This window comes from Asparagus officinalis, chromosome 8, assembly GCF_001876935.1.
Source record: "Asparagus officinalis chromosome 8, Aspof.V1, whole genome shotgun sequence".
Lineage (NCBI taxonomy): Eukaryota > Viridiplantae > Streptophyta > Magnoliopsida > Asparagales > Asparagaceae > Asparagus > Asparagus officinalis.
The window spans coordinates 118,016,941-118,043,177 of NC_033801.1; the positions used below are offsets into that span (position 1 = coordinate 118,016,941).

The window sequence follows — 26,237 nt, forward strand, 5'->3', positions numbered from 1 at the left end:
GTTTTGTATGTAACGTTATGCTAAAAGAGTTAACTCTCTTAAACTTAGTGTGATGATATTAAATACATAAAATTTACCATTGTTACAGGAATAAGCTACCTGGCAACGCGTGGTTGACGTAGACTTGAACAATCCTTTAATCTCGGGTTATCCTTAAGAATATTATGTGTAATATTCTCTAGGAACTTCACGTTGGAATTAAAGGAAGCAGTTTATTCTTATATACTCATTGAAGATTGGGGAAACAGTTTATACTCGTATACCTATTGGAGTATGGGAGCAGTTCAACCTCATATACCTTTTGGAGGATCAGTGAGCAATTTAACCTCATATACCTATCGAAAGACACCATTATTATTTGGCTTATTTTACCATCATGATACCAACGTCAACCAAGGTTTGAATGCTATTTTTTAGAGTAATACAAGTCTTGGTGGAGTTATGAATCCTCCTGTGATATGCACAGTACTTCGGATCCGAAATCTTGTTTGCTTCCTCCTGATTTGTAATTGGTGGTAGCTTGATTTTTTTGTTAGCAAGGAGGTACTTGAAGATGGCTGGAACTTCATCATCTTCGAAAGAATACTCCTCCTAGAACTTCGGATTAAGAGTCCCTTATTGCCTCCAAGATTGCTGTTGTGATATTTGATGAATGTCATCAGTAGTTGCAGGTGCCTTAGCCGTCGATTGGCCTCTCTCGGCCTTCTTCATTCTGAGAAAACGTTCGGCTTGTTCCCTGCATAGTTTTAACTCTTTCCACATAGTTGAGGGTACAACTCCCATGATTTCTAGGACATCGATGGAGAGATTGTTATGGCATATCTGCAAGATAAATTCCTCTGTGACAGGATCCCTACAATTCATTACCTTGTTATGGAAGTGTTTAACGAAGGTGTCGACTGACTATTTGTTTTCTTGCTTCTCATCCAGAAATGCTCCGATTGACACTTCAGTGTCATCGTCGAAGAAGTTGTTGAGGAACGAGTTTTTTATGTCGTCCCAGCAGTTGATACTCCCCGGCTTGAGACGTCGATATCAATCAAAGGCCGCCTCATAAAGGGTTCCCATGAATTACCCAATCATCAGGGGTTCATTCCCGAAGATCACTCCTAGGTAGGATTTAAAATAAATTAGGTGCTGAGTGGGTGAGCCTCTCCCATCAAACGACGTGAAGTTAATTAGATTGAACTTCTTCGGGTACAGAATTGAATCCTACTCTCTTGGATATGGACACATAATGTTGGTCCTCTTCACTTCTTGAGCCGATAGCAAGGTGTTGACCTTATCTTCCAGCTCCTGCATCATCTTATTGTCCTCGCCCGTATATTTCTTTGAAGGATGTCGAGAAAGATCAACTGAACCACCCCCAGCGATATTGAGGAGTGCAATTGAACCACCACTAGTGTTATTGAGGGATGTGATTAGGTCACCCCTAATATTTTTGAGGGGTGCGTCAGCCATGATGACTTCGTCCACTTTTAGATCACTGTCAACTGGTCTCATGTCGTGGTTAAAATCGTTGAGCCTATAACTCTCTCATCTGCCGTATGATCAACTCTATTTTTATTTCAGCTCTGAGTTTCTCTCGCTATCGAGCTAAAGCCTCTTGAAGCATTTGATCTACTAGGTTGGGAGTGATTATGAACGATTCCCTTCATTTCCCTATGCTGGATATTGTATCATTGGAGGCAATTGCGGAGCAAATATCTGACAGTTCGTCTTCTGAAGATAGTCCTTCATGCATCCTCGGGTAATCCCTATGTTCGATGGCTTCTAGCTGGAGTCGAGACATTCGTTGTTGGGCTATCCCTGAATTGATTTTTCTTCTAGGAGAAAAGTTAAGATTAGAGCCGTTTGAAGCAATCATAGACTTTTCATTATCAACCATGTTGATGGTGACTTTAAGGAATTCATCATCCTGGATGGTAGATTTTCTCTCATGGAAACGTCTTGGCTTGGGCTTTGATGCTTCGGTGGTAAGTTTCTCGAATATCGAGATCCTTTGTGAAATGGTCTTGGGGCAGCTACATTTTTATAATACTGCCCTGATAGATCTCCCGTATGGATAGTGAGAGCTGGTTTCTCGGACACCCTTCTTTTAGGATTTGTTCATACCCCCAGCCTGATGGTGCAGCTCATTGGAGTAATCCATAGCTTATTAGTATGATGCCCCAAGTATAACATTATCTTTTGACGGATACGTCTTCTTTTAGGGATGAAGAACCTTGTTGACATTCTCAGGATGATTTATTGTCGCCTTTGAATGATCCAAGATTGCATCAGGAGTCGCACGTTTAGAACCACCCCCTTACGAGCGTGAGATGTTAACGGGCTCCTAGGCTTCGATACGAACCCCTAGGCGATCGATGCTAGAAGTCCTCTTGTGCACAGTGCACGAACATATACAATGAGGTGTCCTGGTTTGTTTGGAGGCGACGGGACACCTTTGAGCGGCCTTTGGCTTGACGGGAGTGTTTCTACGACCCCCAGCCTGAGGAACTACTCAGGTTTTGTTCACCGGAGCTTTGCCTCTATCTTCGTGCGAAGGTCCGAGATGGTCCACCGTCATAACCTTGAATTTCGACAGATCAATGTTGTCGTGAGACATCTCCGGAGGTGCGGGATTGACTGGAGGAGGAACAAGACTCGAAGAAAATGAAGAAATGGCTACAGGAGGTGAATTAGGTGCGAGACACCTTGAGGTGGCTCGGGCTTAGCGCGAGTCACCTTGGAGTGACTCGCACTTGGCCGAGTCACTCAAAAGTGACTAAAGATTTTCGATCTTTTCAGCCGCTGTTTTAGACTTTGGCCTCCAGACTTGGTATAGTTTTTATGACTTTTTGGCCACCTTCATACCTTTTGCCTTTTACAAAAGGGTGCGAGCATGTGTGGCACGTGTACGCCGCCTTTGGATACGCTCCTTCCGGGTTGACTGATACCTTTTGACAAGGATCCATTCTTCTATCGATGGCTTGGAGTATTTGTCAGCAACACGCTGTTGAAGTGATTCGGTTACTTGACGCCTCCTGGACTCCAAGTTTGTGTAATATCCAACCCCTTCAACTTGTTCTAATGTCTTGGTGATTTGACGAGCTTGGCGTTGGCGTCACCTCTGACGATCCCTCTTCGTCAGAGTTGGTGTACTTTGATTGGATAACTCCTTGATTAGAGAAGAGTCACTTGTAGCCTTCATCGGTGAATATGCCTCCTTCGAAGATAATATTTTTCCACATTTGTAGGGAGAGGAGGATTTTGATGAAGACGAGGAGAAATATTCCTCGAACTTGGCTTCGTTGAACTCGTGCTCGACCGCTGAATCAACCGGGATCTTGATTTTTGGTTGTGACATGATAATTTTAGTAGTGAGACTGTTGGCTCCCACTGTGATCACCAGCATGTTTACATCAAAAGTTGGTTTATTTGTCGAATTCATTACACGTTTATTGATTACAATGAATTCAAAAGAGTTAGTCTCTTTATATGACAACTTGATTACAAAAATTACAACTCTCTTCAAACACACGCAGAGGACATTTATTATCCACTGCTTGTGTGAGATCTTTACCTGTGCCGGGGAAACATTAGTCCGTAGACCATCGCGGATCAGATCCGGTTGACAAAACAAAAATTCAATGCTCTTACTTCACAAAGGAAGTATTCGCAGAAGTAAATAATCTCGACCAAGCGAGATTGCTTACTATTCTTGAGATCAAAACCAAGTTTGACCTGGAGAAAAGATAGAGTGAGCTTCAGATCTCTCGAAATCCACTCTTTATGCACAGGATTTTGCCAAGATCACTCTAGCCTCTCTCAAATTCGTCAGAACCTCATCCTAGCGCCTCGAAAATTCGTGGCTCCCTTCAGATATTCCTTTATAAGGGTGCTAGGGGTGTATTTATAGATTTTAAATGCCATGTTTGTGAATAGGATCGAAGAACAACCGTTATTATCCGTTTATGTGGGTTTTCGGTTGTGTAACAGCTTCCACACGTTTAAGGACTACCCACATATTTATGGATGACCCAAGGAGTTCTAGAAGCCAATCTTATCAGAAAACACATCAGGAGATGACCTGGACGCGAGTCACTTCGAAGTGACTCAGAATTTCTGAGTCATTTTGAGGCGATTCGGATTTTCCGAGTCACTTTGAAGCGACTCGGATTTTTCGAGACAGTTTGTACTATCTTCCATATTTTTGCTTTAATTTTCTCGTCCAACCTCAGAATAAGGTAATTCAAGTTGCGTTGGAAAGCTGGTAAAGAGACATACAACTTTTATCTTTTGAGAGTTTTCGAATTTGAATCGAATCATGGTCAAAATTTTTATTCTTCTTGAACCATGCATTCTAAATCTCGTTGTTGCTTCCTTGCTTTGTATTTTCACGTCCTTCTTCCGCTTTGTGCGCTTCTTCGTCTCATGCGTTACTTTGCTTCCTTTTGGCATCAGATGATCCTCTTTTTAGGTAATCCTCTTTGACTCGGATAATAGCGTTCAACGCCTTCTCTCTGTTTTGAACTACGTGCGGGAAGCTATAGGCAATTTTTGACGCCTACATGTAGTTTGGAAAATATTAGAATTTCAATTATAGAACTTTCAAGTCCAAAGTCATTTGGTACTTGTGGATTTCAAAGCGATTGTTTGGAATTATTTTATTCAGAGCTTGTTTGTAATTTTGAGTTGTTTGTAATTTTCATTTTTCAAAAGGTCATTTGTGATTTTTAATAATTTGATAGAGATTTTCCTAATTTTTAAACTTTTTGAGGGTTTTTTGTAATTTTAGTTTGTGCAGGGGAGAATAATTTTTTTAGAGTTTAGGTGTGTTGTTTATAATTTTAGAATTTTTACATGTTTTTTGTATTTTAAGACTTTGGGAGGTTGTTTGTAATTTTTAAATATTTGGTGGTTATTTGTAGTTTTAGATTGTTCAGAGGGCTGATCAAAGATCTCATATTTTAAGGGTGTTTTTGTTTTCACTTTTTTGGGGGTGTTTTTTTCAAATTAAGATTTTTAGAAGTGTGGTTGTAATTTTTAAATTTTTGGGGTGCTGTATGTAATTATAATTTTTTCATGGAAGTGTTCAAAAATTTATGATTTTCAAGGAGCGTGTTGTATTTTATGGATTATTTGGGTTTTTTAAATAAATTTTAGATTTTTCAAGTGGTTGTTTGTACTTTTAAAATTTTAGGATTTGTCTATAATTTCAAGTTCTTTAGGTGATTGTTCAAAATTCTCATATTTTAAGGGTGACCTTTATAATTTTTTAAATTTTTGGTGAGGAGGTTGCTAGTAATTTTTAAATTTCATGGTTCTATTTGTAATATCATATTACTCAAAAAGTTGTTTGAAAATTTCATATTTTCAAGATTTTTGTATGAGTACGCATGTAAACTCTTATTTATGATCATATAATAAATTTATTAGCTTTGTAGAGCATACATCTTTCAGTCTCTCACTTGCACGCAAAGCCAATCAAATATAAATTTCAAACACATCTGGTCAATATGTTTCTCAAACACCTTTTGACTTAAAAGTTTAGTCAATGGATTTGCCACATGTAGGTTGTCTAAAAATCACAATAGATACATGATCCCCCATCAAACACCGATGATGAAAGTTACAATCTGACGACTTCCAGAATGCTACAATTTAAAGACTTTCACATAGATCGATGAAGGTTACAATCTGACGATATTCGTAACAACTGATGAAAGCTCTAATCAACAGCCTTCACAATCCATATCGGGAGTTACAATCTGATGACTCTCATATTTTCAAAGAGCCAAGACGAAGATTACAAGATGATAGTTTTTGTAGCACTCTAGCAAAAGAGACTACAAATTGACGGTCTCTTCATATCCAGACGCAGAGCTCACATATGCGTCCCAGATTCAAAGTGCGTAGCTCGTGGTTATGTTCCCAGAATGAAATGCATAGGTCCTCCCTGCGTTGCCACACCAAAACATGGAGGTCCTCCCCATGTGTCAGCATCAAAACACAGGGGTCGAACCCACATTGCAACATCAAAACGCAGGGGTCGAACCCGCATTGCAACATCAAAACGTAGGGGTCGAACCCGCATTGCAACATTAAAATGCGAGGGTCAGACCCACGTGGGACAGACCCGTGTTTTTTGAATTCGATTGGTTCAAACAGAACCTGAACTGTCTTCAAATCGTATCTCCACTTAATGGGGTCGGTTACACCCCATTATGGAGAGATTTTAGGGAGGATTACACCCCTTAAACCCTTGAACGGTTCCAAAACTGTTTCCCACGATTTAGGGGTAGTTACACCCCCACTTAGGAGTGATTTAATGGGCGGTTACACCCTTAATCCCCTATAAATAAGAAGAAACTCAACCGAGTTAAGGGTTAGAACTTCTTAGCTTGGATTGACCCTGGAGCTTGGCAGTGAGGGGGAGATCGACGTTCATCCTTCAGCAACATTCGACAACAGAGAGCTTTCATCCTTGGCTATAAACCGATTTTGGTTAAATCAACTCTTTCATAGAGTTTCAAACTCGTTTAGAGTTATCAACTAGTCCAGAGTTCTAAAACTTGCTTTGTAAGTTTTCCATAACGTCAAATCGTAAGGAGAAGACCACGTTCCAGTGAAACAAGACATTCAGATCGTCAACGAGAAGCAAACTCGACGTGAGCATTCGAGGGAAGCATTTCATCGCCACCGTGAAGAACCCAGAATTAAACAAAGGGGAGAATTCAGATCAATTCTCCTTTCTTTTGTAATCAGAAAATCCAATTGTAATTAAGATCAAAGGAATACAAATCAATTTTTCTTTATTTTTTTTACTACAAATTTTCTACCAAACACCACATTATTGGTAGAAACAAATTTGCTAACGTTTATGTCTCCTCTTTTGGCAATTTCTCTTTCTAAGGGATATCTTCTTTCAGCGTATTTTGATCGATGATGAGCCGTATGCTCTCTAGCTTTTACAATTGCTCTATTGTTATCATAGTGCAAAGGAGATTCAATAGTATGAACAACATCTAACTATTGTACGAATTTCTTAAACTAAACTGCCTCTTTTATTGCTTCACAAGCTGCAATATATTCTGCTTCAGTTATAGAATCTAATAGTTTCATTATTTAATGCAAAGAAAAATATTAATGTAGATTTTCTATCGTCAAGATTCGATTGAAAATAAAAATCAATGTATCTTTTAACTTTTAAATGATCATCACCAAATGCTAAACAATAATGTTTTGTTCAGCTAATATATTTAAGAATATGCTTAATTATAGTCCAATGTTCCTCTGCAGGATCAAACTGATATCTACTAATTCTACTTACTTCTTGAGCAATATCTGGCCTAATGCACAATATTGCATATATAAGACTATCTACAGCAGAAGCTGATAAGCGTTGCTTAATTCTTTAGTTAGGAATTTACGCCGAAACCCCTAAAATAGTAGAAACACAGTATAGAGAAAATACACCAAGATTTAAGGAGGTTCGACAACTGCCTACGTCCTCGGCAGCCACACAATAAATTTCTTATTAATCAAACAAGAAATTACAAACTTAGAGCAGAGCTCAAACTAAGATCTCTTAATAAATGCTAATTTATTACTGTTGTTACAGTAACAAATTCCCTTCTTAAATACCTCTTCTTAATTCTCTCTTCCCTTTAATCTCCCCTCAAAATCAGAGTGCTGGAGAAACGGAAAAACGCCGCCGCCAAGAATCGTGAGGGGAGAGAGAGAGGGGGAAGAAGCTACGGATCCGCACCCAGGGGTTTCCCTTTTATAGGGAAACCCTAGCTGAGCTGTCGACAGACTGTCGACAGCCTGGATTTCTGCCACAAGCTCACCTATCACGAGCGCTCGAGCTCGCCTGAGTGAATCTCACCTGACAGAAGCTCGCCTGTAGAAAAGGGGATCTCGAGCTCGCCTGCAACGCCCCCAACTCGCCCGCAAGGACTCGAGCTCGCTTGATGTCAACCCCAATCTTGCCTGCGCCTACAGAGATCTCGAGCTCACCAACTGGAGCTCACCTCACCTGAGTTGATGCCCATGCTCGCCTGCGTAGATCTCAAGCTCACAGTAGCTTCTTGCCTGAATCGAGGTTTGATCTGCACCCCAATTCTAACAATCTCCTACTTGGAGATCAAACCGTCGTCAGCAGGCTATCTCATCAAGCTCCTCTTCCTGTATGGCTCCGCCCTTATCACTTGCATGAATGCCAACTAAAGTTACGCACAATTCTAGTTTCTGAATGATCACCGTCTTTGTTAACATATCTACTGGATTCTTACTTCCTACAATATTCTCTAGTTTCAACACATCATCTTCCAACAGGGATTTGATGAAGTGGTACCGAAGCCCAATATGCTTCATTCTAGAATGAAATGCAGAATTCTTAGCCAAGTGAATCACACTCTGATTATCACTGTGTAAGACATTCCTCTCCTGTTTGAATCCCAGCTCAGTTAACAAACCCTGAAGCCATATCATCTCTTTACTGGCTTCAGTTACTGCTACATACTCAGCTTCTGTAATGGATAAAGTAACAATCTTCTGTATCTGGGATATTCAACTAACAGCTATAGTTCCGACAGTAAATACGTAGCCGATGGTGCTTCTTCGGCGATTGACTTTACCTCCAAAGTTCGCATCTACGTACCCTTGCACTTTCACCTCTCCCTTACCAAAGTGCAAACACTTATGTGTGGTGCCATGTAGATATCTCAGAATCCAATTGATCGCTTCCTAATGAGCTTTTCCTAGGTTCAACATAAACCGAATGACCACTCCCACTGCATGGCCAATGTCTGGTCTCATACAGACCATTACGTACATCAAACTTTTGATAACTGAGGCGTAATGGATCTTAGCCATACTCTCTTTCTCTTCTTCTGACTGAGGAGACTGATCCTTCGATAGGCAAAAATGGCTGGCCAAGGGTGTGCTCACTGGCTTAGCATCGCCTATGTTGAATCTTTGCAAAATACGGTTGATGTACTCTACCTGAGATAACTACAAGAGACCTCTCTTCTTATCTCTCGTGATTTGTATTCCAAAGATCTTCTTTGCTGGACCCAAGTCTTTCATGTCAATCTCCTTTGACAGCTGCTGTTTTAAACTCCTGATATCCTTCATATCTGCACCCTCAACCAACATATCATCAACGTACAGTAGTAGGATGATATAACTGAACTGATATCTTTTAAAGTAGCAACAGTGGTCGGCGTTATACTCCTGGAAACTTCTTTTTGCATAAAGCCGTCAAACTTCCTGTACCACTGTCTTGGGGCTTGCTTCAGGCCATACAAGCTTTTCTTAAGTCTGCACACTAGGTTCTTCTTCTTTTCTTCTGAGAAACCTTCTGGCTGGTGCATGTATATCTCCTATTCTAGATCTCCGTGAAGAAACACCGTCTTCACGTCCAACTGCTCGAGATAAAGATCTTCAATAGATACAATACTTGATAATCATATTTTATTACAGTTTTATACCTTCATTATCTATTTTATATGAATAAATATACTACTAATAATTGTTTTTATCTTTAATTGCAGGTTAATGAAGAATAAATCTCAAACTCTCATTTCTCAACAAAAATGAAGCAAAGAAGCCCATTGGAAAATCAATTTCCAAATTATCCAAAAGCCCAGAATGAAGTCGTGTAGCCTGTAGAAGCCGGAGAAAATCAAAAATCCAATATGAAAAGAAATCATATTCAAAATGGTTGGCCACAAAGAAACGACGATATCTCCCAATCCGGAAGGCGGAATTTAACATATAATATATGAAAATTGCCTATCTCGACGAGACGAAGCCAACTGTGAAGTCAGAATTGTTATTAGGGCATCGATGCCAGCATCGATGCCGGCATCGATGCCGGTATCGATGCAAAGTCCTCCAGATTTCATCAACGGCCGAAATTGCATTCTTGGGGCTATAAAAAGAATTTATTCTTCTCTCACGTGAGAGTTTCTTGTTCAGTTTTCAAAAAAAAAAGAAAAAAAAGAAAAAGAAAAAAGAAAAAAAAAGAAAAAGAAAAAAGAAAAAAAAAGAAAAAAAAAAGAAAGAAGAATAAAATTTTGTTTTCATCCTCCTGAGACCAAAGGTAATTGCAAATTTTTATCAGCGGACCAAATGTAAGTGCTTCACTTCTTATCTGCTTTACTTTATGCATCATAGAGTTTGCATTGAGGACAATGCAAAATTTAGGTGTGGGGGTGAGAATTAGTTATTTTTTCTCTTTATTTACATTAAAAAAATTTTTATAAAAATATCGTCACTTGCCAAATTGATAGAGTTATGTAATAATTGATTTATTTGATAAATTTGAAATTTTCTAATCCCTAGTTGGTTATTTACTTAAGTTCACTTTTTATGATAACTCTAAATAAATTTCTTAAGAAATGATTTTCAAAGTAGTATACTTTACTTAAGCCTTAACTTGGACTTTTATTTAAAATAATAAAATTTTTGCATGCTTAACTTAGAGTTGGAAATAATTTTTTTTTCAAAGTGTATTGATTTACATATTTTCAAAATATATATACATATACAAAAAAAAAAATCAAAAGAAGAGTGCGAAAAATGGGCACCAAAAAGGAAAAAAAAAACTCTTTAATTCAAGGTAATTCTATCTTATTAAGCCTAAGCTGACCGAGTAATTAAGCCCAAGGAGTATTTTCATACTTAATGACCTACCGAGTAATTAAGCCCAAGGAGTATTTTCATACTTAATGACCTAAGCCCATTTGGGTTGGGATCCATTGACCCAAAACTCGTTAAATGGTCACTTAGTTTGGGTTGGGATCCATTGACCCAAAACTCGTTAAATGGTCACTTAGAAAGCCCGTTAAAGTAGAAAAAAGATTACCAAGGATGAAAGAGTTTTAAAAAAATAATAATAATAAAAAAATAAAAAATAAAAAATTTAATAAATGTTTTATAGTTGTATATATGGTCTTGGAAAATATTTTAAATCAAGCAACTTGAAAATTATTTAAAACAAAGAGTTAGCATGTTCTTTTCAAAACTTTTAAATTAAATTTCTAAGTTTGGCTTGGTTTTGTATTGCTACAATGAGAAGATTTTCTTAAAAATATACCTTAGAGTTATATATAAAAATGTTTTCTTGAGTGATAACTGGCTCCAATTAGATTATCTAAAAGTTATCAAGTGAATTTAGTTATTTACTGACTTCTTTAATTTGGCAAGTTGACCGAATTTTGTGGGTATATTCACTGCAAACCCTCACGAGACTACAACTCGTCCACTAGGGTAACCTAGGGGTTTAAAGGCTTGTTGTATGCGCTAAATACAACCGCGATTCCTGCGAAAGTGAGTTAGGATTTTCTTTTTATTTTCTTTGCTAGAGGACTAGCAAAAGTTTAGGTGTGGGGGTATTTGATAATCACATTTTATTACAATTTTATACCCTCATTATCTATTTTATATGAATAAATATACCACTAATAATTATTTTTATCTTTTAATTGCAGGTTAATGAAGAATAAATCTCAAACTCTCATCTCTCAACAAAAACCCATTGATTTTTTATTACAGTTTTATACCCTCATTATCTATTTTATATGAATAAATATACCACTAATAATTATTTTTATCTTTTAATTGCAGGTTAATGAAGAATAAATCTCAAACTCTCATTTCTCAACAGAAACCCATTGATTAAATGAAGAAATGAAGCAAAGAAGCCCATTGGAAAATCAATTTCCAAATTATCCAAAAGCCCAGAATCAAGCCGAGTAGCCTGTAGAAGCCGGAGAAAATCAAAAATCCAATATGAAAAGAAATCATATTCAAAATGGTTGGCCACAAAAAAACGACGATATCTCCCAATCCGGAAGGCAGAATTTAACATATAATATATGAAAATTGCCTATCTCGACGAGACGAAGCCAACTGTGAAGTTAGAATTGTTATTAGGGCATCGATGCCAGCATCGATGCAGGCATCGATGCCGGTATCGATGCGAAGTCCTCCAGATTCTATATCCAAATTCTGATTTCACGGATAGCTTCGTCTCGTCGAGATAGGCGATTTTCATATATTATATGTTAAATTCCGCCTTCCGGATTGGAATTATTTGAAGGTTTGCATTTCTTTCTTTTTCTCTTTTATTGCTTATTAGTGTAGATTTATTTCTATGCTTGTAGTTTAGATTTTATTTTCTTGTTAAATAGCCAAGAGGTTAGAACCCTCTTGCCTTAGATTTATTTCATGCTTATAGAATAGATTTATTTTCTTGCATTTAATTCTTATAATTTTATTTTGTAGTTTAGATTTTGTAATTTATTTTGTAGTTAGATTTTAATTTCTTATACTATTCACCTTGAGGCTAGAACCCTCTTGGGTTTAGTTTTTCTTTTTGTTAATTTTTATTTTGTTTGATTCGCCTTTAGGCTAGAACCCTCTAGGGAATCACCCTTTTCTAAGAAGTGGGTTCAATTTTAGATTATCCATATCTATAATTGAATCCACCATCTTTAATTTCTTGTATTTTCTTTTATTCTAGAATTTTGTTCTTCATTCTTGATTTTTTATTTGTTTCTTGATTTTATTCATTTTTTCCTTCTCACCTTATTGATCATACTCATTCTTTTTCAAATCCACTCTCACTTACACTTGCACCTATTCACACACCATTTTCACTCTCTCAATCTCTTCACAATCACATTCACTTATCACTCCTACTTGTCACGCACACAACATAAGAACCGATTTCATATTTTCTCCTACAAAACACCTTCCTCGTGGGATCGATATCTTAAATACTATAACTTGACACGGTTGTGCACTTGCAATATTTTTGGTACATGTTTATGCCGCATCAATACTCATCACTGTCCTGATAATATTTAGCTTCACCACGGGAGCAAAAATATCGGTGTAGTCAATTCCTTCATTCTATTGGAATCCTTTGACAAATAACCGGGCCTTATATCTTTTGGAGCCATCCTACTCCTCTTTCACCCGGTACACCCATTTGTTGTGGAGTGCCTTCTTACCCGTGGATAACTCAGCTAGTTCCTACGTCTGGTTTGAGATGAGAGACTTCATCTCATCTTTCAAGACAAGCTCCCACTTGCTCGTATCTCTACTCTGACAAGCTTCATCATAGCTTTCAGGCTCCCCTCCATCTGTCAACAACAGATAGTTCATATATCTCTTGTTGGGTACAGGAGGCCGAGAAAATCTTCTTAATATTGGAGCTGGTGTGTTGGGCCTCCTACACACCGTTCTATCCAAGAGGCTATTTTGGCTGAGGACCTTCTGTATTGGGTTTTCCTGAGAGGTCACTTAGGACATCATTTGTATCTATTAATATTGACTCGCTCTCTGAGTTATCTGTCTTATGCATGTCCTTGTACATCACATTCTTGTTGAATATCACATCTCTGATCCTGATCACCTTCTTATTTTTGTTGTCCCAAATGCGATAGCCGAACTCATCTTCACCATAGTCGATGAAAATGCATTTCTTTGACTTGAGCTCAAGCTTATTCTTGCCTTGATCACTAATATGCACATAAGCTACACAACCAAAACTCTAATATGTGAGAGAGTTACCTCCTTTCCGCACCATACTTATTCTGGTATTCTGTGCTCCAATGGAACCGATGGACCTCGGTTGATCAAGTAAGCTGTTGTGTTGACTGTTTCTACCCAGAACTATTTCGGTAGTCCTGACTGTATACGGATGCTTCTGGCTCTCTCTGTCAACGTTCTGTTCATCCGCTCAGCTACACCATTGTCCTGAGGCGTGTCGGGCACGACTCTTTCTATTCTGATCCCGTGCTCATAGCAGAACTTCTTGAATCTGGTGTCTTCAAACTTACCACCATTGTCTGTTCTGAGTTTCTTTATTCTCAGACCGGTCTTATTCTCGACCATAGCTTTCCATCTCCTAAAAGCTTCAAATACTTTTGACTTATGCTTCAGAAAGTAGACCCATACTTTTCGAGAGTGATCATTAATAAAAGTCACGAGGTAGTATTTTCCACCAATGGACGTGGTGGTGGTTGGTGATACGAGTCGCCGGGCGAGCACCTTTGATCGCGGAATTATCAAAGGTGGGTTGAGAAGAGGATGATAAAAACATAAGAATAATTCAGTAAGTGGCGAAGAAAAATACCCTCTCTAGATTATGATATGAAAAGATTACAATTCCTTTCTCACAATCTCACTAGAATCAAGAACAAACTCTCAATTCTCTCTAAATCCTAATCTCTCTTGATTAGAATCTCTCTTTTTATATCTGATCGATTAGAAATCCTAAAACAATCTCTTATATATGTGTAACAACGTGGATGGCAAAGTTTTAAATAACCAAGCCAAAATCCCATAGGAATTCGTGCAAACAGAAACCCAAATGAACCAGGAATCCTTCGATGAGTCAACTCATGTGCATATATGAGTCGACTCATGATACATGGGTCGACTCATACAGTGATGAGTCGATTGGTCAGAGATTTTTTTACAAAACGGCTGAGTTTTATGAGTTGACTTATGACAAGCATGAGTCGACTCAACCTGATGAGTCGACTCATGACTGTTATGAGACGATTCACGGGCTAAAAACTGGATGCTTCGATTCTTTGATTCGCCGTCTCGTTCCATGCTTCAACCTGCATTCCACTGTATTATTTTACACCTCTATTCTTAAGTTACCATGAGAATCATCTATCCTCAAGCTCTCATGAGGATTGTTAAGTTCTAAAGAGGAGATACACCCGTATTATGGGTCCCCCCTTTAGGAACTTGAAGTTCCATTCAAGTTAGAACTTTAGCTGAGGAAACTCGTAAGCTCCTCCATCCTTTCTGTATTACCTGGCTTTGCTAGGAACCTGATATCGACGTACAACTAGAAACGACTCCTTCGTTCCTCACCTCATTGTAGTCGTCTTCTGCTCCAATATGCAACTCCTTTTCAATGGCTCATCTTGAAGTCTAATGCACAACGAGACGAACTTCTTGCTTGCATTCACTAGCCTCTTCGCTCACGTCACCATCGTCAAGTTTGCCTCTCTCAGAAGAGACGCCGAACGAAATATGAACATTTCACTATCCTTGGTGAATATGTACTTATGAGCCCGTCTTTCGTAGATCGTGTATCTATCACACAAGTATGGATTGCCTAGTATAACCTGACAAACATCTAATGGAACAATGTCGCACGTGATCTCGTCAATATACGACCCGTGGAGCACAAATCTGACAGCGCATTGATCAACTATACTTAGTCCCGTCTCCTTCTGAATCCATCCTAATGGATAGAGTTTCGGATGCTTGACTGTCTTCAGATCTAGCTTCTAAACCAAGGCCTCAGATATCAAATTCTTTTTGCTGCCTGAATCAATAATGGTATCAACCAAACTGGTCTTCACTTGTAACTTCAGCACAAAGAGCTGCTCTCGGGGGTCTTCATCCTCTTTCGTGGCTTGTTTTCCTGCCATAAGATTGAGACTACTGTTAGGCTCTATCATCCCAGGAACTTCCTTCGGACCTTGTGCTATTACGTATGCCTTTTTCTCCTCTTTCTTCTTCGACCCCTTTGGCTTCAGATGAGGATACTTCTCACAGCATCGATCACCGATATGTCCTTTCTTCTCGCATTGACTACAAATCAGTTCTGCTCTCCCAGGATCACCTTTCTTCTCCTCCTTATGTTTGGAACCACTAGACTCACCTCCCGTCTATTTTGTATCTCCTTTTGCCTCGTTGCTCTTCTTTTGCTTGCCCTCGATGGTAATAGCTTTCACGCTTTCCTCTGCAATAGACTCGACCATGAATAGCTTCATCTCCTTCCGGATGCATTCGTTCAGACTCACCATGTACTTCATGAAGATGGAGTATTCGTCCGTCGTGACGTTTAGAACCATCGCCTGCTGCTGGAACTCCATCGTGTACTCTTGAACGGTCTGATTGAATCTTTGGCACAAGTCGTACCATTTGTACCAACGCTCCTTAAGGAACCCCACTGGATAGAACTGCTTTCTCAGTAGCTCCTTAAACTTGTTTCACGACACCGTCTTCTTTTCCTACTTGCAGTAGGATTTCCACCAAGTCAACGCATATCCTAAAAGCTTCAAAGTCACGAACACAATCTTTTCTTTGGATGAATATCCATAGAGAGTAAAATACATCTCCATACGCTCGATCCAATCATCGAGCTTCTCTATATTGACACTCCCATCATAAACAAGAATCTCCACCTTGAAATTAATTTTGAAATTCTGGTAGTAATTTTTACCCTCTTGATGCGGAATAGTTTTGACAGTCTCGGCCTCCCTATCAGAATCATATTCCTCGCCTTCTCCATCGGACTCTATAAGTTTTTTCTTACCTTTCGAAGAAGATTCCTCCTTTTTGTCCTTTTCTTAGAAGATATTGACGAGCTGTGTGAGAGTCGAACTCATTGTCTCCATCTGTTTCTCCAATGCATCTAGCCTCGCTGAACTATCTCCTTCAGTCATCTTCTTCTTTCTTAATTTCTGGACCCCTTCCAATGAAATAAGGATCTCGCCTAACTTCTTATATTGCGATCGAGTCAGGACCATATACAGGATACCCCCTTCACAGGATTTGAGTGTACTGATACCAACTTGATACAAGTCGCCGGGCGAGCATATTTGATCACGGAATTATCAATGATGGGTTGAGAAGAGGATGACAGAAATATAAGAATAATTCAGTATGTGGCGAAGGAAAATACCATCTCTAGATTATGATATGAAAATATTACAATCCCTCTCTTACAATCTTACTAGAATCGAGAACAAACTCTCAATTCTCTCTAAACTCTAATCTCTCTTGATTAGAATCTCTCTTTTTACATCTGATCAATTAGAAACCTTAAAACAATCCCTTATATATGTGTAACAATGTGGATGACAAAATGGTAAATAACTAAGCTAAAACCCCACAGGAATTCGTGCAAACAGAAACCCAAACGAACCAGGAATCATTCGATGAGTCGACTCTGTTGGCCTCTTTGTTTTGACGATGTTTAACAAACAATTTACCACTAATGTTGTTTGTCTAGTGTTTGTGTATTTATATTTATTGTAGACAAACAACAAGTTAGAGGATGGATGGAATCGCGCATTCACGATCATATCCAATGGAGGTTGACGGAATTGTGGAGTGAAGCCTACGCAATTCAAAGTTAAAGATTCAAGTTCAAGCTTCATACGCAAGTGTACCAAGATAGAGCTTCGTTAAAGATCACAAGCTTGGGTAAATTTAGTTTTAGGTTTTATATTATGTGTGTTAGTACTTTAAGCTCAATCATATACACACATACACGCTTTGGTTTCGTATATATATAGTTATATATATACATATATGTTTTGGTTTGATAGTTTTCAAGTTTTACTATGAAACAATTGAATACAATTAAAAATATATTTCTTATTTCATACTTATATGCATATATATGATTTCATCAATATTAATTTTATTTTGTTCAATGAAATCATGTTTTAGTGCATTACATGTGTATTTTGATAAAATACTATATTCATTGTTTATAGACTTTATAACAATAGTTTACATCTTTCTTCAAGTCTATAAAATTATTTTGTATTATTTTAAAACATGGTTAAGCTAAAATGTCAAAACTCATATGTTCACATTTTCATGTTTTGAACTATTTTGTAAAATGATGATATTTTTTATTTGGGAGGTCTTTTTTAAAAACCAGTTTTTGTAGCATATATATTATCATGTCTACAATCATTTTCCAAAGTTTTACATTTTTTAGAATTTGTTTGATATTTTTAAACAGGGTTTTAAAATTAGAAAACTATTTCAAACCTATCATTTTTCATATATCAGTTTGAGACTTAGATTGGTTTTTGATGGCTGGCGGTCAACCATGACGATCGACCGGATGCAGTCCAGAGAGTTTCGCGATCGCCCGCCACGATCGACTGGCTGATGTCCATAGCCAAAGTTCTGTTTCTGACCTGCTCGCGGTTGACCGCGCGTTCTCCATGGTCGACCGCGTGTTCTCCACGGTCGATCGCCGATCTGTCAATCAGCTTCCAACGGCTCTTTTCCTGAGCTGTTTTCCTTGGGCTTTTTGGTCATTTATATTGGGTTTTTGGCTGAGGTTTTGGGAGGCTATATATACCCCCCTTGCTCTCATCTTTCATAAGTATCTAAGAAATGTTTTAATAAAGTTTTAACAAAGGGTTTAAGTATTGTTTAAGTTCGTTTAAAAAGATTTTAAGCAATTGAGAGTTTGTTTTATGAAAACAAGTTTACAAGAGCTTGAGGAAATCATCTATTAGTGTTTGAGCATCCAACTCTCCTACCTCTGTGAAAACAAGTTTACAAGAGCTTGAGGAAATCATCTATTAGTGTTTGAGCATCCAACTCTCCTACCTCTACCTCTTGATCTATTGAGAAGTTTTCCAACTCTCCTACCTCTACCTCTTGATCTATTGAGAAGTTTTTTAAACTCTATTTCTAGCTTTACATTTGTATATTTGTTTGATTATCTTTCTTTAAAGATAGTTTTTTATATTGAGTTTAGATTTGGTAAATCTTATTGTTACACACACCCACATTGAGCTTATTGTATTTTCATACATAGTATAATTAGGTTGGTGAGTGTTGTAACAATTGAGTGTGAGCCTACATTGAGTTCTCATCTATTGTAGAGAATAAATTATTTATTATATTGTGAGATTGTAAAGTTTTTGGTTAGCTAGAAAACCGAGTGTGTAGTGGAGATCTCCTCGAGGTAAGGAGTGGAGACGTAGGTCGTGGGGACCGAACTCCGTGAATAAAATTGTGAGGTATAAATGTTATTCGGGTGAGCGTAGAAAACCCGGTTGTGATAGTGGATTTCTTCCCAGGAGTGGGGAGCAGAGACGTAGGACGGAAGGTCCGAACTCCGTGATCATTTCGTGTGTTTGAGTTTACCTTAGCACACTTACTCTTATGTTTATATTTCTTATCGTCATTGTCCATTGCTCATTATTTATATCATCCACTATCTTGTTTATTTTGTTTACCCTTGCGTATATCACTTATCCTAGCTCACATATCTTGTTGTATTTTATACTTGCTAGGATAACTTGTTAATTAGTTTTAATTGATATAAAATCGGATTAGATTAGCATAAGACCCTAATCACCCCCTCTAGGGTCTAACAGACTTATGTGCATATATGAGTCGACTCATGACACATGGGTCGACTCATATAGTGATGAGTCAACTGGTTAGAGACTTTTTTATAAAACGACTGAGTTTCATGGGTCGACTTATGACAGACATAAATCGACTCAACTTGATGAGTCAACTCATGACTGTTATGAGTCAACTCACCGACTGAAAATCAGATGCTTCAATTCTTCGATTCGCCGTCTCGTTCCACGCTTCGACTTGCGTTCCACTGTATTGTTTTACACCTCTATTCTTAAGTTACCATGAGAATCATCTATCCTCAAGCTCTTATGAGGATCACTAAGTTCCAAAGAGAAGATACACCCATATCAGTTGGTCCCCAAATATCTGAGTGAACGAGCTCTAGCTTCTCCTTCTTGGGGGTTCTGCCACTTGCCCGAAAGCTAACTCTCTTCTGCTTTCCAATTATGCATTCTTAACACATATCTAAATTAACTGATTTTAGACCTTGGAGTTTTCCCTTTGTGTGTATGATCTTCATCCCCTTCTCACTCATATGACCGAGTCTCTGGTACCACAACTTTAAAGTCTTATTGCCTGCTGTAACTGAGATCAAAAAATATGCACCTACTATTATATATAGTATACCAGTCTTCTTGCCTCGGACAATCATCATTACGTCCTTTGAGATCTTCCAATCATCTCCATGGAAGATCGTAGTGTATCCTTCGTCAGTCAACTGGCCTACAAATATTAAGTTCTTTCTCTGGTCGGGAATATGCCTGACATCCTTTAGCTCCCATACTAACCTGTTCAACTTAATTTTCACTACACATTTGCCCACAATAGCATATGATTGATCATCACCAAGATATACGTATCCAAGATTTCTGGGGACATACTTCTCGAAGAATTCTTTCTGGGAAGTGCCATGGAACGACGCTCCTGAATCTAACACCCAAGATTCCTTTTTGCTCTCCAAAGAGTATATCAATGCATCGTCTCCTCCTGAAGTGGAAGTGACATTCACCTCTGCCTTCGCATCCTTCTCCTTCTTTTCACTCTTGCACTGATTCTTGTAGTGCCCGGTCTCTCCATAATTCTAATACTTGATAGCCTTTGAGCTATTGCTTGGATTCCTTGACTTGGAACTACTGTCCTTTGATCTTCCTCTGTAGTTTTATTTGCCTCGTCCGTTCCTTCTGATTGAATTTCTACCTCTTGACTCTGTATGCAATACTGAAGAGGTTATAGCTTCACCCGACTCTTTCCATCGGATCTCCTCATTGAGAACCAGATCACGAACATCGTTGAACTTTAACTTGTTGCTTCCCGACGAGCTACTCATTGCCGTGACTGTAGCGTTCCAACTCTCTGGTAGGGAAGACAAAAGTATCAATGTCAGAACCTCCTCATCAAACTCAATTTTAACTGAACTTAATAGGGTTGTGACCGTGTTGAGTTCATTAAGGTGTTGTGCTACTAACGCGCATTCTGTAATTCTCAGATTGAATAACCGCCTCATCAAGTGAACTTTGTTCATGGCTGATGGCTTCTCATACATATTTGAGAGTGCTGCCATAAGACCCGCCGTGGTCTTTTCCTTCGTAATATTGAACGTAACGTCACGAGTTAACGTCAATCTGATAACTCCGACGGCTTGTCTGTCTTGAAGGATCCACTCATCTTCCTTCATCTACTCCGACTTCTTCCCCGATAGTAGTTGATACGGATTTTTCTGATACATATAATCCTCTATCTATATTTTTTAGAATCCAAAATCTGTTTCATCAAACTTCTCAAGTCATATTTTTTCTTCATCTGTGACCATGGCTCCCACTTGAATCTGACTTCCTCTAGATCGTTTCAGACTCTGATACCAGTTATTGGGAATTTACGCCGAAACCCCTAAAACAACAAAAACATAGTATAGAGAAAATACACCGAGATTTAACAAGGTTTGGCAACTGCCTACGTCCTCGGGAGCCACACAGTAAATTTTTTATTAATCAAACAAGAAATTACAAACTTAGAGCAGATCTTAAACTGAGATCTCTTAATAAATGCTAATTTATTACTGTAGCTACAGTAACAAATTCCCTTCTTAAATACCCCCTCTTAATTCTCTCTTCCCTTGCTACTGATCCGCACCCAGGGGTTTCCCTTTTATAAGGAAACCCTAGCTGAGCTGTCGACAGGATGGATTTCCGCCACAAGCTCGCCTGTCACGAGCGCTCGAGCTCGCCTGAGTGATTCTCGCCTGACAGAAGCTCGCCTGCAAAAAAGGGGATCTCGAGCTCACCTGCAACACCCCCAACTCGCCTGCAAGGACTCGAGCTCGCCTGATGTCAACCCCGAGCTCGCCTGCACCTGCGAAGATCTCGAGCTCGCCAATTGGAGCTCACCTCGCCTGAGTTGACGCCCATGCTCGCCTGCGTAGATCTTAATCTCGGCGGAGCTTCTTGCCTGAATCGAGGTTTGATCTGCACCCCAATTCCAACATCTTTCTAACTCCATATCTGTATGAGGTGATATTTTCTTAGAAAGAGTGACTCCTTGTCCAAAAGGAATGAGTCTCTACTTTGAATCTTGCAAGTTAAACTTAGACACTATCTTATTAATATAAATAGACTAACTTGTTAGCTCTATCTCTATAGAGTTTGTAAGTCCCAAATTTTAGATGTCTCACCCAAATCTTTCATAAACAAATTGTTAGATAACCATAACTCAACAGTTGATAAAATTCAACATTATGCATATGTTCAAAAGTATTTGATAAAAGTTAAATTTTTAGTTAGAAGTATTTGACAAAATATTTCATAAGAATTTATTAGACAACCATAGTTTTTATATTTTTAATTAAAGACTTTTTGGAGGTTATTTGTAAAATTTAAATATTTGGTGGTAGTTTCAGATTGTTCAAAGGGCCGAACAAAGTTTTAAATTTTCAGGGAGTTCTTTACTTTGTTGCTTTTTTTAAGTGTTTTCTATAACTTTAGATCTTTGAAAGTCTGCAAATTTAAAATTTTTGGGATGTTATATGTAATTAAAGATTGTTCATAGAATTGTTAAAATTCTGATTTTCGAGTTATTTTTTAATTCGTAGATTTTCCTAAGGTGTTTTTTTTATAAAATTAAGCTTTTTCATGGTGGTTATTCATAACTTTGTAATCTTCAGAGCGTTGTCTATAATTTCGAGTTATTTACGGGAGTCTTCAAATTTTTCATATTTTAAGGGTGTTTTTTATAATTATTGAAATTTTGGTGAGAAGGTTGTTTGTAATTTTTAAAATTTAGGGTTCTACTTGTAATTTCATATCATTCATGAGATTGTTAAAAAAATATTTATTAAATTTTTTTAGATTTTTAGGATCTTTTTGTAATTTTTAGATTTCTTTGGGTGCCTTTGTAGCTTTTGGTCTTTTCAGGGACCTGATATTTGTAATCTTTAGAATTTTTAAATGATGATTTGTAATTTGTTGCTCTATGAGAGGTTGTTTGTAATTTTCAAAAATTTAAGGGTTCTTTTCAAAATTTTAATTCCTAAGGGGTTGTTTATAGTTTTCTAATTTAAGGGTGCTTTGTATAATTTTAGGTTTTTAAGAACATTGGTTATAACTTTTGGATTGCTAAGAATTTATTAAAGATATTTCTATTAATTAGGTTAGGATCACAAATAATGTATTATAGATCTATTTAAAGGATTCTATTAATTAGGGTATGATCATAATACGATATTTAAAAAAATCAAGGACAATATTGTGTAATGAAAGTTTTTTCTATATTCCCACTTTTAAAAAGAGTATGTTATATATCGTATATATATATATATATATATATATATATTATATATTATCATATATATATATATTATATATATAATATATATAATATATATATATATAATATATATATATATAATGCGCGCGCGCGCGCGCCACAGTTTAATTTTTTTTTTTGATTTTCTGAATAAAGTCAAAAGGATTATACAAGAGTATTTTGATTTCTTTGTTTTTCTTTCTTTCTTTCTCTTTAATTATATTATCATAATATATATATATATATATATATATAATATCATATATATAGTATATATATATATATATATATATATATATATATTATATATATATATATATATATATATTCTTTTTTCATTTTGCTCTTCATCAACTATAACTTCGGTAGGAACAAATATTTGCTTCATCTCACAAGCTGAAGGTTATTGTTATTATTTGTGGTTTGGGCAGAGACTTAGTAGTTAATAATATAGAAATCTTTGCCATTCATGTAAGTTCAAATTCTAATCATGCTATTTGTCATAAGATAAAAAAATTAAGATTCCTAATTATTCTTAATTAAGGAATAATTTTCTTTGGAGTATGTAACGCGTGTCTCTCAACTTCTCAAGTCTCTACCTTTTTACATGGTTTTGTGGGATTCTTCATCTCTTTCTGGCATGTACCTCCAACAAGGGACAATGTTCTCAGAGCAAGAACTTCTCCTTTTAAAGCCACTTTCTCTAATAAACCCCCTCTTTACTTTTCTAGCTTTACCATGACTATTATCTGACATGTATGTCTTTGTCTTAGTGTTTTTTTATGGGTTAATTGTGTATACACAGTACATTCCCTTATATAGAATCGCCCAATTGCAAATATGTCCCTGTATAGTTCTATTTGTGAGGATATATTGACCCCCTGATTGAATTTTTTTAACTCTTCAAATAGTGAAAAATGCTTATACCTCTTCACTTCTATTAATGATGATAGATCCCCAACTGCAATTTTTTTACTCGTGAAAAAGTCGAAAATTTTCACTAAGAGGGTGAATTTGAACTTGGGCCAATACTATAGGGTGTCTATCAGCACGAGTAGAATTGCTTGGGGTCTGTTCGCAATTAACTCTTTTTTTTTTAGTTTTGAACACCTAAACTAATGTAAACTAGTGTTTCCAAAAAAACTGCTGAGCGTTAACTTTGTTTAATCCTTTTTCCTTCTTTCCAAGTTATAATTCTTCTACTTTAGATGGTCATGGGCACTCCTTTATATATGGACATAAAAATTCTCTTTTACCTGTCAGATAATTTTAAACTTGTAAACTGTTCTACAACTCTTCAAGTTTCTTACTTGGATTTCAGAGAGAATATTTAAGCATTTGCTTGAAGGTGGCAACTCCAAATATTCTTTAGCTATATATCTACATGCACTCCCAAGTCTCAAGATTTCAGACAGAATATTATTTAAGCATTTGCATGAAGGTGGCAACTCCAAATATTCTTTAGCTATACATCTACATGCACTCCCAAGTCTCAAGATAACAGCCTTTCTAGAGAAAGAAAACTGTGTCTCATTTTATATATTCTTTTGCTATACATCTATATACATAGTAAATGTACTATGGGCTTCAAAAGCTCATAATTAAGTAAAATTGATTAAGCTAATATACGTGAGACCTTATTGACTCTAATTAAAGAGCAAAAAAGTTTCTATAACTATTTATCTTTGCTGTCCTCCTATACTGCAAATAAGTTTTTTTTTTGGTCAATGAGAATTTTATTTCATTCAAACCAAAAAGAGAGTTATGTACATCTAGATTCTCATAATTGAGAAATCTAAAAACAGTGAAAACACTTACAGCCTAGGGATAACCCCACAAAACAAATCAATATCTACAAAGAATTAATCCAATCACTGTTTTCAGATTGAATAGGACTATTTAGGACTGGGATCAAAATGTCCATCTTAATCTCATTTACTAGCTGTTCAATCCCTTTTGAAGTCTGTGAGAAAATCCTGGCAAATAAGTTGTATACAAGAAATCATGTGCTATATTTTTTATGGGCATTATGAGTTCAAATTGTTGCATAATGAGACTTCATACGTACTGACCTAAAAAAGTCTCTTTCTTACAGTAATTCAGTAGAAAGATCTGAACAAAAGATCTAGGTCAAACACAATATCAGATTGATTGGACTCCATTATTGCATAATCCACATACATCATGATTAATATACCAAAAGATACTTAAAAAAAAATATCAATCTTTACCAAAACATATGGACCATCCAAATCATAACCTAGCTACTATTTTGAGTTTGGGTGCACCAAAAAATGGGTGCCCTAACTTCTCTCTCACCTAAATAATATACTTTTACTAGTGGTCCTACCCCCAATCTCAGCTACCACTGGAAGCAAGACATTCTTAGGGTGCACGTATTTTTGTAGCACCACTGAACCTACAACAATAGCATTTTTTTTCCCATTTCCAGTATATTCTTGAAGGGTCTTCTCGTACATGAAGAAGTAGAGGGAGATTTGACATTATTTGCTGAGTGTTGCTACGGGGACCCAAAATATGGGACCAAGGTCTTCTCGTACATGAAGAAGTAGAGGGAGATTTGACATTATTTGCTGAGTGTTGCTACGGGGACCCAAAGAAGTAGAGGGAGATTTGACATTATTTGCTGAGTGTTGCTACGGGGACCCAAAATATGGGACCAAGGGAGGGGACATGTGAGGTGTCCCCTCCCTATTGTATAATGAGTTGGCCATGCCAACTCATTATGCAATAGGGAGGAGACACCTCACCTGTCCCCTCCCTTGGTCCCATATTTTGGGTCCTTAAATCATTTTTCTTATTTGCTAATATATTAATGGAGTCACTATTAATTATCAATATCATTGTGACTGTATAGAAAGACACCAATAAATAACTGATAGTGACTGCATTGATAGACAAAACTAATAATACACATGATGTTCTCCTCTTTTTCCTAGGATATCCTACAGAGGGCCCCCTATAGCATTTCTTTTTTCCTTTTGTACTCCCCCGCCATCACCTACAACCTTACCTTATTCGATCACCATCCAACACCACCCAAAAATTGACACGTGTACTCCAAGTAGTGTACATTTTCTTGCCAAATAGCACGACTCTACCCATCTTTATAAGCTCCGACCCTTTTATTTCTCACTGAATTTCTTCTCGATTTCATTCTTAATTTCAAGTACCTTGACCGGCCGGAGAAAAAAAAAAATCTCCGACCATGTTCCAAACCGGGGAAATTGGGGGCATGCCAAGCTATTTCATGGCGG

At 37.2% G+C, this 26,237-nt stretch overlaps 1 protein-coding gene across 1 annotated transcript in view; it reads left to right on the forward strand.

Annotated features, from left to right (window-relative positions):
• The window catches only part of LOC109821788 (transcription factor bHLH106-like), a 26,117-nt gene continuing 1,544 nt past the window's right edge, over positions 1,665–26,237 (forward strand). Inside the window, exon 1 of the mRNA XM_020387947.1 lies at positions 1,665–1,750. Coding sequence (XP_020243536.1) covers positions 1,665–1,750 — 86 coding nt within the window. The remainder of the gene's footprint in view (positions 1,751–26,237) is intronic.